Here is a 15,180-nt window from a genome sequence, read left to right on the forward strand (position 1 = left end):
GCATTTAACCCCTGACTATCTCTTCTCCTTCTCCTTCCTTTTGCTTTGATTATTTACCTATTGATTTTTGTCTTTTTGCACTTGTTTGTTGTACTCTGTCAAAGCGTCTTTGGGCTTCTTGAAAAGCGCTATATAAAATAAATGTATTATTATTATTATTCTTTTTTTTTTTTTTTCTTTTTTTTTTGTTGTTGTATGCAAGATCGAGGCTCGTGAAAGAGCTAAAATTTCTCATTTTAGCTAAAGCTAAAATAAAGAGCTAAAGCTAAAATTTCTCAAACAAAGCAAAATAAATTTGCAGACAGCCAAGCAGGAAAGGAGAGACGAGGGGACAAGGGTTGTTTGTGAGTTGCATGAGTGGAACGAGTGGGTGACATATCAGGTTATTGGTGGCATTTAAAAATCAGATACCCTGGCACTGCGGCCTTCGATGAGCTGGTCATCCTCGGTCTGCGTGCTCGTGTGGCTGGGCGCCCCCCCGTCGTCTTCCAGGTCCGACTGATCTTCCAATTCCTCTGGAGTCTAAATGGTGATGGTTAAGTAAATCAAGAGAAAGAGCATAAGATTTGGGATGGAAATCAGACAAAAAAAATCCAAATGTTGCTTAAAGCGTATGGACTAGACGGATTTCTGAGAAATGTGAATGTTAGGTGCATTTTTGGGTAAAAGTTGGGAACCTCACTTTTTAACATAATTAGGGTGTGCTGAATTCGATTAACCCGGTTCCCAAGCCAAATTTTGAGTTTCTTACCTTCTAATTAGCATAAACAAAATGGCCACCAAATTGCCATTTTTGGACAATTTCTTTGAACAAGCATTTATATATCATGTATATACATGCAGCTCTTTTACTTTAACTTTACAACTTTAATCCCCAAAATGCACCTAGAAGCTCATACATGGCCTTTTTTCATAAATCCGTCTAGTCTATATTATGGTTGGCGACATATTTCGGTTGGTTCACGTCCAAAGTAAAGGAGAATCACCTCCTTGAAATTTAATTATTTAAACAACTTCTAAAAGGTGCCAATAATATTGTCCGGGCCATTTTAGGATTTCTGTGTGGAATAAGCTAGGACTTCGTAATTATTTCAGCTTTTTTTGTTTTGTTCCACTGCAAACCAAAGAAATACAAATGTGGATACCAAAATATCTTTTAATTTCAACAATTTTCTGGAAGAAATGGTGCATTATCTGAAAAAAGTGCAAGGGTGCCAATATTTTTGGCCACGACAGTATATCATTTCAAATGCATAAGGAACGCTCGCCAATATTGGGCAAGTTTTGTATTCTTTGTGGTGGAGGAATTTTAATTATTCGCATTTAAATGAATCTTCCTCAATACCAACTGTCAAAACAACAAAATTAAATAATGCACATCTATAAAACATTGCTGATCTGCAAGTGAACAGCCATGTACAGGCTTGTAAATAAAATGCCAGCCAATTTGATGCAGGCCAACAACAAAAACCACGCACACACTAAATAATTGTACAGTATCAGCTGTTCCTAAAATATAATCCAAATTTAAAGGATTGCTGTGAATGATGTTAATTTCACAACATTCTATATCAACTAAACCTCCACCTCTGATAGGCTTGACTTGGCTGAAAGCGTGAACACACCATAAACATGTGATCGGAAACAGCATTCCAGCTTTGAAACGAGTTCCTTGGGTCATTCTTCTGATCCTCAGGCTCAACTACACCAAAGGGTCCACAGGATATCCATGCAAAGCAAGCAAGCCATTGTGGAATTGAGCTTTGCGTCCACACGAGTATTCTTCTGAAGCTCAGAACAGATGCCTGCAATTATCACCTCTCTGATATGACCAACCATAACCCGCTTCCTGTCCAAATATCACAGTTGATGAAGCACCATTTCTCAAAATACTTTCGCTTCCATGAGGTAATTTGGCATCCTATTGAGATGCAACAACCAAATTACCGCTCAATACACATCCCATCATTTTTCACGACCATTCCACCAATCAGGAATGAAGCAAACAAATTGTACTTCGCAGTAATTGCTTGTATCATGCTGGACTCTCATTAAGACGAATAGTGTTGGAAATAAATTTTGACATCAATGCAAATTTATAACTTGTTTTTTCTACCTCTGCCAACGAAGGACGACATCAGTTATGTTTTTAGTCCTGTCTGTCTGTCTGTGAACTGGATATCTCAAAACGTTGTGGATGGATTTAGACAAAATATGGAGGACAGGTTGGGTGTGTGACAAGGACTAATTGATTCGACTTTGGTGAAGATCCAGATAGTATAATTTTTTAAGTCATTCGTCACCATTAAGAGATACACTACACGGCCAAAAGTATGCAGACACCCCTTGTAATTAGTGGATTAGGCCATTTCAGCCACACCCATTACTGGCAGGTATATATAATCAAGCCCACTGCCATGCAATCTCCATAGACAAACATTGGCAGTACAATGGGCCGTATTGAAGAGCTCAGTGATTCTCAACGTGGCACCATCAAAGGATGAAAAACCTTTCCAACAAGTCAGTTAGTCAAATTCCTGCCCAACTAGAGCTGACCCGGTCAACTGAAAGTGATGTTATTGTGAAGTGGAAGCATCTAGGAGCAACAACAGCTCAGCCGCAAATTGGAAGGCCACACAAGCTCACAGAACAGGACCGCCGAGTGCTGAAGCACGTAGCACGTAAAAATCATCTGTCCTCGGTTGGATCACTCACTACCGAGTTCCAAACTGCCTCTGGAAGCAACGTCAGCACAACAACTGTTCGTCGGGAGCTTCATGAAATGGGTTTCCATGGCCGAGCAGCCGCATACAAGCCTAAGATCACCATGCGCAATGCCTAGCGTCGGCTGAAGTTGTGTAAAGCTCGCCACCATTGGACTCTGGAGCAATGGAAACGCGTTCTCAAGAGTGATGAATCACGCTTCACCATCTGGCAGTCCGACGGACTAATCTGGGTTTGGTGGATGCCAGGAGAACGCTACTTGCCTGAATGCATAGTGTCAACTGTAAAGTATGGTGGAGGAGGAATAATGGTCTGGGTCTGTTTTTCATGGATCGGGATAGGCCCCTTCGTTCCAATGAAGGGAAACCTTAACGCGACAGCATACAATGACATTCTAGACAATTGTGTGCTTCCAACTTTGTGGCAACAGTTTGGGGCAGGCTCTTTCCTGTTTCAGCATGACAATGCCCCTGTGCACAAAGCGAGGTCCATACAGAAATGGTTTGTCAAGATTGGTGTGGAAGAACTTGACTGACCTGCACAGAGACCTGACCTCAACCCCATCAAACACCTTTGGGATGAATTGGAACGCTGACTGCAAGCCAGGACTAATCGCCTCACATCAGTGCCCGACCTCACTAATGCTCTTGTGACTGAATGGAAGCAAATCCCCGCAGCAATGTTCCAACATCCAGTGGAAAGCCTTTCCAAAAGAGTGGAGGCTGTTACAGCAGCAAATGCGGCACCAACTCCATATTAAAGCCCATGATTTTGGAATGAGATGTTCTACGAGCACATATGGGTGTGATGTTCAGGTGTCCAAATACTGTTGGCCATGTAGTGTTGGGCCAAAATAATATTTAGCAAGATATCTCAAATATTTTGGAGGGATTATGGCAAAAGTTGGTGGATGAGTTGCGTCGGTGACAAAAACAAGCCGGTTAGATTTTGGTTCAAGTGCAGATGCTGATCCAGCCCATCAGTGTGATACAAAATGTCAATTGTTCAGCCTGGCAGAGGTATGCGGTCTACCGAGTGCCATTATAGTTAGTCTCACCCGAAGGGGATGTGAGACTATTGCAATGCCCGTCTGTGTGTTCGCCTCCATATATTTTCGCTTTAAAAATGTGTTTCTCGGCAACCGCTTGTCTGCTCGATGCGAAACTGTAAACATAGGAGGGACTCCCCATGGACAATATTTCATTGCTAACTCTGACATCATAGGGAGATGGAATATACAGATTTGATGTGCTGGGTTATGAGCAGCCATTAATTAATAGTAAAATTGTGAGTAGTTGTGGGATTCCATTTTCCCATGTGGTGGTGGATTCCATGTGGGACATGATGTGGCAGCCATATTGGATTACAGGAAAGAAATTGGACATCATTTTCTCCAAAACATTCAACTAAGGAAATTGAAACTTGGCATATGTCATCAACTCATGGGGTATATAGGGTGATAATGATGACATCAGTGAAGTGGTATTCCAGCAATAATGAGTTGAATTGAAATTCCTATCCAAAAATCGGAAACTTCATACATCTGATCTATAACGCGATGCGAGGGAAGAATGAAATTTATGACGCAAATAACCCATGCCAAGACACAATGTGGCACAATCGGGTGCATATATGACACGGTTATATGGGCCATAATAGTAGCATGTTCCGTTAACAATGGTATTTGTGTTCATATAATTAACGTGCAAGGCAAGACTATGTGCTCTACGAGTGCCGTTCTAGTTTTACTTTGTTTTTGTTAAAATTCATATGAAATAATTATTTTACCAAAAGTTGCACAGTTAACGAAGCACAGGAAAAGGCCATTTCACATATCTCACCTGTGCTGAGTCCCTTCCCAGAAATGGGCAGTGCTCTCTAACATACATAGCTCATTATTTGCTTTTCACACATTACATAAAGAGTAACAGAAGACCTACGACATCATGGCCTCAAATACCACAGTATTGATGGCAGTGCACGACAAACTCACACGAATCATCAGAACAGCTTTTCGTATGTCACGGATGCCATCGTAGACAAGACGCGAGGCATCGATAAACTCGTTCTCATCGACGGGACGTGGTGGATTACTGGTGAGGGCTTCAATGGCGTTTTCGACTTGATCCGAAAAGCGAGGCATGACTGAGAGAAAAAGGAAGATTACAACAACAATGACGGTGTCCACAAATCCCCCAACTGAGACCACAAGCAAAGAGTCTAAATAATAAACCGGGTCCCCTCCATACCGCTTTCAGATAGCATGGTGGTGCTGTCCTGCACTTTCTCGGTGTAGATTCCCGGCTCGTAGTTCTCCATCTCACCGTTTACCACGTGAACCACACGAGCCGCCCGTCCTCGGATGGCTCCGGCAGTGCGATCGAGAGCATCAACATCCCTTTCTTGCAGAGCAATCACACACTTGTTCACATCCTCAAGGATGTGGCTTTCTGTTTGGAAGCAAGGGAAAACAGAAAAAAACTAGAACGGCACTCAGTAGAGAGCATACCTCCACCTGGTTGGCCATATCACTCAATGGTGAAGAATCACTAAAAAAAATTATACTTGCTCGATCCGGGTTCGGATCTTCACCAAAATGGAATCAATTCTTCCTCGTCAGACACCCAACCGGTCCACCAAGTTTCCTCCAAATCCATCCATAACTTTTTGAGATATCCTGCTATGTATTGTTTTTGGACCCATCTCCCAATGGTGAAGAATCACTTTAAAAATTCTAGTATCCTGATCCGAATCCGAATCTTCACCAAAATCTAATCATTTCATCGGTGTCACATATGCTACATCTCTGCCAAATTTAGTCCGAATCTGTCCACAACCTTTTGAGAGATTTTGTTCACAAACAGACAGACAGACAGACAAATGGACAAACAGACAAACAGACAGACAGACAGACAGACAGGGGTGAAAACATAACCTCCATCCACCTTTGGTGGCGGAGGTAACGTTCCAAACAAATTTCATGCACCTAAGTACCGACTACATGAAGACGAGTGATGGCCACCACAACAATTAACTGTTTGTGGCATAACGATTACAATGACCGAGCATTGTAACCCATCACATGAGGAGATTAAATGACACTTCTTTGCAAATCCAATGGGCAGGCAGAGGTTTGTTGATCTGTCGTGATCTTCAATGCGACAAAGGAGAAGGAAAACAAATACCTGACAGTATTTGGAAGCTCTGGCATAAACAAAGGGATTATGGCAGAATTTTTGTGTTCAATATACTGAATGATGAAATTGCACCAGGAGAACACATTTATTGATCAACACGGGTGCAATTTGATGAAGTATGTGATAGTCGCCTGCTTCTAAGCGATAATCAGATTCCCACAAGAAAGACGAATGAAAGCACGACACCAAAACACTAATCCTAATGAGGACGTGTGCACTGCACGTGCAGACGCACTGGAGCTGGCAATGACTGTGGAACACACGGATGGCTCGGACATCATGATGATGAGTCAGAGCCGTTGCATACTTGTCTCATATTCCAGGACGCAGTGCTTCTCAGGTTTGATGGGTGCATGAGGCCAAGTTAACGTGAAGACAGCTGCCTGTCATGTTGGTAGGCCACCAGAAGTATTGGCGAAATGCAAATCAAACTTGAGACAAGTGAAATTTTGAAATCTTTGACATTCAACACCAATCTTTTTGCCCAACCTTGTGACGTCCTATACGTCACGTGTGGGACTGCTTACAAGCAACATTAATGTGAATGCTTATGGAAAAGGGAAGAGAAAATAGCATCCAAAACCTTATTCTGCGTTTATCAGCTTTCAAATGGAGCACAATTTTTCCGCGGTGGAACTACTGGGCATGTGACCAGAACACCTTGCACAAAGTGCACAAAGCGCTCATTGCAAATCAACAACTCGAGCGAAGTCGATGGTGCGCCATCGCAAATCCCCACGCTTCCCACCTAAAGCAGAGTTGAAAGATTATATAACTTTTTCAGATATTCTGCTATATATAATTTTTACCCTATGGTGAAGTGGTGAATCCAGATCTTCAAGTGGTGAATGGTGAAGAATCACTTAAAAATTCTAGTTATCGGGATCTGGATCCAGATTCTTCACCAAAATCGAATCATTCCGTCCTTGTCACACACCCAAACTCTCCCGCAAATTTCGTCCAAATCAGTCCACAATCTTTTGAGATATCCTGCTCACAAAGACAGGGTGTTGGGCTAGCGGCTAGGGTGCCGGCTTAGGATCCAAGGATCCTGGGTTCGAATCCCGGTCGATCGCTGAATTAACGCCAGGGGGGTTGACTCAGCCTGTCATCCTTCCGAGGTCGGCTAATTGAGTACCAGTTCACTGGTAATTCCCTGTTTGTCGTTAAAGGCGGCAAAAAGGGTTGGCGTCAGGAAGGGCATCCGGCCGTAAAACATTGCTTCAAATAGGGGACCGAAAAACAACAACAACCATGAAAAACAAAAAAAAGGCCAACCCCCGCTTTGCGGGGAAAAATGGCCTCTAAAGGTGGTTATTTTTTATATTATAAAGACAGACAAATAGATGAAAAATCACTCATAGAGCGACACTTGACAAAACAGACTCAGTCAGTTCGCTGATATGAAAATCCTATTCAAATTTCAAGCAAATCGAATGAAAATGGAGGATTTTCGAAATTTGGAAGACGTTGACCTTTGGCCTATGTTGACCTTTTGACCTCAAAAATAAAAAGCATTCTGTCAGACTACCAACTCTACCTTTTGGTGAAGTTTCGTGAAGATCGGTTTAAAATTGTGACCTGTAGGCGAGTAGAAGTGAGTGGACAGACAAACGTGTAAAGGCACAAACACACACAAACCGGAGTGATCAAAATACTTGTCCAAAAATTATTTTTTTTGCCAAGTAACAAAGAAAGACAGACAGACAGACAAAAAGAGGGGTGAAAACACAACCTCCTTCCACCTTCGGTGGTAGAGGTAATAAGTTACAAAATGTTCAAACTGGTTTCAAGAATGCCAAAAAAAAAAAAAAAAAAAAAAATGCTCAGCAACAAAAACTTCATATGGCAAATTTGCGTTTGTCAATCAGAATTTAATTTGAAAAAATTAAGAAAAATAAAACTCCCTGGAAATGGAAACAACCTACTATTTAGAAGCGCACACTGAGCAAGGCAACAATCTGCCAAGCACAATCACGTGTTAGGACAGTTGGTGTCAGGTGTTTCCGCAAAAAGCAGAACTTCCTTCGAATGTCGATCAAAGCAAGCAATGACAATTGTGGTGAGTTTGTGCAATGAAGTGTGATGAGAAGGAAATCATTACAATTCATTTATTAGCATTAAATATATATTTAATGATTACACTTTGAATGAAAATTGTTTTGCAAGTTCCTGCACATCGTTCTTTACCAAAAATAACACCAGGCGTTATACGATGAAGAGGGAATTGCACAGGGACACGTGTTCAGGGGCACTGAAGGGGAAACAAGTTTATTCTCTTGGTAGAATAAAACGTTTTTAACATCCGAGGATATCTTTTTAAAACGACAACTACGTTTAACGCGTTGGGATTCATTTTCGGATGGAATTTGTCTACAGCTGCAAATCTTTTGTTCCTTTCCTTCCTGGTCGAGCGAACGATGCTCAGTCTTACCGGACACGGCGAGGAAATCGTCGATGGATGTGATGTCATCGACAGCCTCCGTCAAAAGCCGGACCTGGGCCTCCCAGGTTTCCTTGAACACGTTCATGTTGTCCTGTGCTATTTTGCTGCCAGGCTTTGCAGCGAGCACCAGAGCTGCATTGACAACCTGTCGGGTGCATGGCAGTGCTTGATACGAGCAATGACAGAGCTGTGCACACCTTGCCGAACATGACAAAAAGGTCGAAACACCATATTGGCGACTGCGCGCCGAAATACCGGGTTAGAATCAGGGGACAAAAACGACTCGCACGTGGTCATGGACTGGGCACATGTCACAAATTATCAAGGGATCTCAAGCTGCTATTGCACTGGTGGCATTGGTAGGCAAGGCAACAGAGAATACACCAATTAAACAGAACTTACCACACACATTTACTGGGATTTCCATAAAACAAAAACAAAGAAAAACCCAGGAGTTGTTCATCTGTGCAAACATGACTCGATTGTAAAGTTTGTATGGCAAAGCCATCGAGTTGAACAGCAAATCGAAATTGGGGGGAAAAAAAGGAGACGCGGCCCCGTAGGCAGAAAGAGGAGACGGGGGGGGGGGGGGGGGGGGAAACAACAACTTCATGTGATGGAAAACAACAGGTAAACACTGTCAATCGAATATTACAAATGAGGGCTTCATGGCATGAATTGTTTTTGCTCAAGCCATGGTGAGCAGGTGGGTTGCATCAAAATCGCACACAAGGATGTAAATGTATGCAAACCCAGGGGTGCAGCCTAAAACCAGTGGGATGAAACCCACAAGGTTGCGGCTCAACATGCGGTTTGTTTCACAGAGGAATTGTTGGCCAATGACGAGGATCAAATCAAAAGGGCGTTATGGCAACGTTACAGGATGAAGGAGTAGTGGATATTTGCATCGAACGAGCTTACCTGTGGGCACAGTGCCTCTATCTGCTGCGCAGCCATGCGCACCAACTTCACACCATCCTCGTTATTAGACAGGGAACAAGCCAAGTTAGCAACCTGGGAGAGAAAAAAAAAATCGACATCGAGTTTAAAGAAAGCTCAACTTAACAAGAACATCAAACACTTCACAAAATATACAAATTACATACATGCATGCTTTAAAAAGGGGAAGGGGGAGGAGATGTCAAGTTATTACATCGGTACAATATCTAATCTACTTCTCAAAGCTTCCTGTCAGGCCTTCAACCCTAAAGGAGGCAATGCAAGCGGGGCCTTTAAAATCACGTTACAACCACTGCAGTGATAGTAAAACAAAATCCAGAGAATAAACCAAAACCATTCACAAGCGTTCCACATCATTGTGTGTCACTATGCCAGAATCCCAATGCCTTTCAAGATGCTGCTTGGCAGCTCAAACACAAGCTATGAGATCAATGCGATAATGCTTTACGTATCCAACAAGGAAGAGCATTTTCAAATTCTGATAAGTACTAAATTTATTCATTTCTTTTATTAACAACACAGGGGATGGGTTGAGCACAAAACACTCCGTTATGGGCTCAATCCTCCCCTGTGGTGTCAATAAAAAGGTGAAAAAGCAAAGAAAGATGATGTGAAAATGTAATAATAAAATGAGATCGAGACTTTTGATTCACGACTTGAATTGTTATAAGTTGATCGAAGTCTGGAACACATGCTGGGGGGACTGTTCCAAAGAGAGGCAGTGCCGGGGGAGGGGAATGGATGGAGGATGAGGAGGAGAATGATGATGAGGAGAATGATGAGGGGGAGGAGAATGATAAGGGGGAGAAGGACATGGAGGTAGCATGGCAATTAGTCTGGAGGGAAGAGAGGGTAACATACAAAGTATCTGCTTTACTTTTTCAAAACGAATATATATATATATATATATATATATACATACACACATATATATACACATATGTACATATACATATACATACATATATATATACATATATATAAATATATATATGAAATGAAAATATGAATATATATATAAATATATTATATATCAAATATATCAACCGAATGCGGTTGATTTTTGAATTTGGTCAGTAACGTTCTCAGTTCACGAGAGCGGTGCGATACGGTTTAATTGGCTGTCCAGCTTTGTCCACCCCACTTTGCATATACCCCGCCCACTTTGCATACAAGGGGATGTTGAGATGATTTTATCACGCTTGAGGAAGATTAACGGAGGCGTGTGGCTTTGTCACATGTTGTTAATCGAAACGTTGTCATTGTTTGTTCAATTAAAGGTTGGAGATCTTACCATGGAGTCATTTGGATTTACTCCCAACCACAAATCTTTGCTTATATATATAAATAAACGACATAACAGCGTGACAAGTGCTGTTCCGATCGCCTGTGGACCAAAGTCCTAGACCAAAGCGTCACCGCCGTCCCGGAGGCCTCAGTCTGGACACTCTGTCGATAGACAAAGATTTCCTTCTTTGGTCCCCATTGGCTAAACATCAAGCAGAGCCACCAATCCAGATTTCAGGCTTATTTGTCTCTTTTGAAGGCACCTTTTTATTTTATTTGAAGCTGTGCTTTATGACCTCGGCCTGTTGGTTCCTTGCGGTTTATGCGGTTTCTACTGTGTGAGACATAATCCATGGTTGGTGCTCACCATTAAAGCTAGGAGGGAGGTGACTTGATTCATATAGAAATATATATAAAAATATAAATATATGGCAAGGCATGTCTGGGATGAGAAGGTGAGTGAGGAATGCTGTAGCAATAACACCAAAACAATGCGTTGATGAAGAAAAGGGGTGAGGTGGAGGTAAAAACACAATAACAAGAAGACATCATTCAGAGCATGACACCTGCAAAATCCACCCCCCCCCCTCTCCCTCCAAAAAAAATGTTGCCATTGATCCAGCAAATTGTCCATTTCATCAAGATTAAAATTGACGATCTTGATCAAAGCTCGGATCAATATAATGAAAAGTGATGATTTTTAGATGAAAATTGATGATTTTGGAAGTTTGACCTAGAGTTGACCTTTGACCTCAAAAATAGTACGTTTCCCAATTCAGTGAGGCAATATGCAAATTATGTTCTATTTCCAAGTCAATCGGTTGAAAATTGACGATTTTTCAGATGAAAATTTATAATTGTGGTAATTTCACATTTAGTTGTGAAACATTTAGTTGACCTTTGACCTCAAAACTAGTTGGTTTTCATATTTAGTGACTGAATGTGCAAATGCTGTTTAATTTTCAAGTCGATCGGATTTAAATTGGCGATTTTGGAAAATTTGACCCAGAGGACCTTTGACCTCAAAATCAATACGCTTCTCAGTTGCGTCGACCGCTGCAACTTGGTGAAGTTTCGTGACGATCGGTTTAGAATTGTGACCTGTAGGCCGGCGATTAACAGACAGAATAACAAACGCAACTGACTAATGCACTTGAAAAATCTTTGATTTTGCAAGTAATAGAATATAATTTGAGAGAGTGGAGCGCATGGATGCCCCCGTGGACCTGCATGAAGACCTGCAAGGATTGATTTAATGAAGCTCTGAATATCCACGATATAAATTAATCATCAGAAACTTCAAATCGCCAATTCACAACAAAACATTCGCGTGCAAACTTCAGTCTTCAAAGTCGATGTTCAACTGCACACAAGAGATCCACAATAACGATCCATGAAAAGTCATCTTCTTGCAAACAAAGAAAACAAAACACGACACAAAGCATGTCAATAATGCAGAAAGAAAACCAAGATTCACATGGTGAAACGTTTTGAGAATTGCAAGTGGAAATACTCAACTAAAACTGAAGCAAAAGTCATTGCATTCAGAAATGTTGACTCTCCTTAATTTTGTCAACAAAAGTCACCGCAGTTGGCATCGTCAGGGACACAGGAGCCCACCAAGACTTGGGACCTCTGGTGAGTGCAGCAGCAGATGCTACGACAACAAAACCCAATCTTATTATAATAGAGCAAACATATATGGTTATGTCGTTATTTATGTTTGTTTGTATGCGACTAAAACGTCTACTTCTTCTTCTTCAAATAAAATTAACACCCTCTTAATTGATCCTCTCAATTACGTTTAGACTGATGAGACACCTCAGACCTTTGATGACCCTTTAATTCCCCCAACACCCTTAAGACCACCAAGACCCCCTGAAGACCCAAAAGACCCTGAAGATCCCAAATAACCCGAAGACCCAAAAGACCCCGAGGACCCAAAAACAACCCTGAGGACCCAAATGACCCCAAAGACCCCAAATACGCAAAATACCGCGAGGACCCCGAGGACCCCAAAAGACCCCGAGGACCCAAAAAGACCCCGAAGACGAAAAATACCCCGAAGACCCAAAACACCCTGAAGACCCCAAAAACCCTTAAAGACCCTTTAGACCCAAAAGACCCTTAAATACCCCGAAGAACCAAAATACCCCAAAGACTCTTAAAGACCCAGAGGAAACAAAAGACCCTCAAGACCCAAAAGCCTCTGAATACACCGAAGACTCAAAAGACCACAAAGACCCAAAATATCCTTAAAGGCCCAGAGGATCCAAAAGATCCTGAAGACCCAAAAAGGCCCTGAAGACCCAAAACACCATAGAGACCCAAAAGACACCGAAATGGTCAAAGCTGCCTATCCTTCTGAAACGACGCATGGTGAGGCGCGCGGAGCGCCGAGTCACGCTAGTATTAATAACAAGTCGAACAGCGGGACTGCAATGCGTTGCAGAATCATCTGCTGTTCATCTCAAAATGTGAGTGACATTAGAAATTCGCAATTTACACAAGCTGCATTTTCTGCTTAATTGCTTGTTTGTTTTCCAAATCTGAATGGACCACTTCTTGAAACATCCAAATTATTCCTACCGGAAAGGGTTGGCTACGGAAAGGGACCCGGGCCCAAATCTTTCTTGAAGCGGTGCATTGCACTTGTGTGATGGTATAAAAATGGCAAACAAGTTTTTCCAATTTACCCTCTATCTCATTTGCAGAGTATCTGCTTTTGATCATAATTGCAAGAATAATTTATTTCAAAAAGTAACATTAAAGAGAAATGTCATCTCTCCCCCTCCCACTGTACATTCACATGTGGAGGCTGGCAGGGTAGCTCATATGTGCGCACTCACGTTTGAGCTGTCTTGCGCACTACAAACTGACGCCCTCGTGTTTCGCAAGCAGGGCAATGGATCAACGTGAGCACCATCCCTTGGAATGACGTTAAGTTGGAGGACCTGTCTGTCGCACTTGTTGTTGGTGGACAAAGATCTTACAGTGTGTGTGTGTGTGTGTGTTGTGTGTGTGTGTGTGCGTGTGTGTGTGTGTGTGTGTGTGTGTGCGTGTGTGTGTGTGTGTGTGTGTGTGTGTGTGTGTGTGTGTGTGCGTGTGTGTGCGTGTGCGTGTGCGCAAGTTGTTGTTCGCTGCTATCTCCACACGTGGGTGTGTTTCAGGAGATGGAATGGAAACCAACTAGGTCTCAAAGTATCCACAGTGTGTGCGTGTGTGTACATCCCATTTGCGAGCATTAGTTTGTGGACAAAAGATCACCACGGTGTCCTTCGGGAAGGATAGGCCAGTTATCGCTGAAACCATGAACAAATTACAAATTCCTGCCATAACTACTGCTGGGAGAGGGATGGCAAACTGCCGAGCATGACACCAGGCCAAGAAACCACTTCGGTAAAACGAGCGCTTTGCAACACTGAAGGGGAGAGGGTGTGCAGGTGCATACCTCCACAAGTTTACTGGCATGTTCTCGGAACACCTGGGCATATTCTTTCACTTCTTTCTCATTGCCCTTCTTCGCTGCCTCGATCAGCACCAACAGGGGTACTGTCGTCTCCAGGAAGGAGTCAGAAACATGGTCGATGACTGCTTTACGGAGCTGAGGAAGGCAGGGAGACAAAGGTTGGAGAAATTAAAGAACATAGAAAATAGAAAGAACACAAAAAAAAGAAACTAAAGAACACTACAATGGAGAAAAGATGAAATGTGACGATCAGTTCATCCAATTCATGATTTGCAGAATTTTTCAAAACTCATGCCAGTTCATCCAGGGGGGTGAGACCACAGGCCAGGCCTTCTTATCATGTGAAACAAGTACAATGTGAGCACTTATGGAAAAAAAAAAAAAATCAGGATGTAAATCCCAAAAACCACCCCACCCCCACCCCCAATCCCCCCCTCTCCTCCTTTTTATTTTATTTTAGCATTTGCGCCCCACAAAGGCGTTAATCACACTTCAGCTCTAACACAGGTAAATCAGACCGCCATAATTAAAGCCGGAACAGCAGCCTGCCCAAATCACACATCCTTCCAATGTGAATCAAAGGAAAGAATAGTCCAGGTGATGAGACACTGGGAAGTATTAATCCATAAAAATACTTTCATATGAACATCTGCTGGTCACAAATCGTACAATCGACGAGGGACCTGCAGTACAATGTACACACATATTAACTGCTGAAAGAGGTTTGACATTTGTAACACTTCCCCTGCTGCTCGGGTCTCTGAATCCGGCTTCATGTCCTTGCAGTCGGAATCGTTTTCTACTCAGAGATGCCAAGACGATTCTAGCAGCTCTTGTACCACGTTTACATGAACACGGACGTTCTTCGAACGCAAATGTTACAGAAATACGTTTTGGAGAATAAAAAGAAGTCTGAAAATCTTGATGCTTTGCTTTGAATCGTTTAATCCAGTTCATGGATAATCTCACAAGTGAGACGGCAGTGACAGTCTTCTTTTTGAGGATCGATCGGAATATGGTGGAGGTCCGAGAGCATCTAAGGACAGGTGACCATACCATTCATACCAATGTGTGTAAGAGATCCGTTAAGAGTTAGA

The 15,180-nt window shown here is 42.3% G+C and overlaps 1 protein-coding gene across 1 annotated transcript in view; it reads right to left on the minus strand.

Annotated features, from left to right (window-relative positions):
• LOC137423802 (catenin alpha-2) overlaps positions 1–15,180 on the minus strand; it is a 220,929-nt gene that overhangs the window by 24,164 nt on the left and 181,585 nt on the right. Inside the window, exons 10-15 of the mRNA XM_068111318.2 lie at positions 14,066–14,218; positions 9,289–9,381; positions 8,356–8,512; positions 4,974–5,174; positions 4,718–4,869; positions 412–522 (exon numbers count right to left, since the gene is read on the minus strand). Coding sequence (XP_067967419.1) covers positions 412–522; positions 4,718–4,869; positions 4,974–5,174; positions 8,356–8,512; positions 9,289–9,381; positions 14,066–14,218 — 867 coding nt within the window. The remainder of the gene's footprint in view (positions 1–411; positions 523–4,717; positions 4,870–4,973; positions 5,175–8,355; positions 8,513–9,288; positions 9,382–14,065; positions 14,219–15,180) is intronic.

The sequence above is a fragment of the Myxine glutinosa genome, chromosome 3 (genome assembly GCF_964187855.1).
Source record: "Myxine glutinosa chromosome 3, kmMyxGlut1.1, whole genome shotgun sequence".
NCBI classification, from domain to species: Eukaryota; Metazoa; Chordata; class Myxini; order Myxiniformes; family Myxinidae; genus Myxine; species Myxine glutinosa.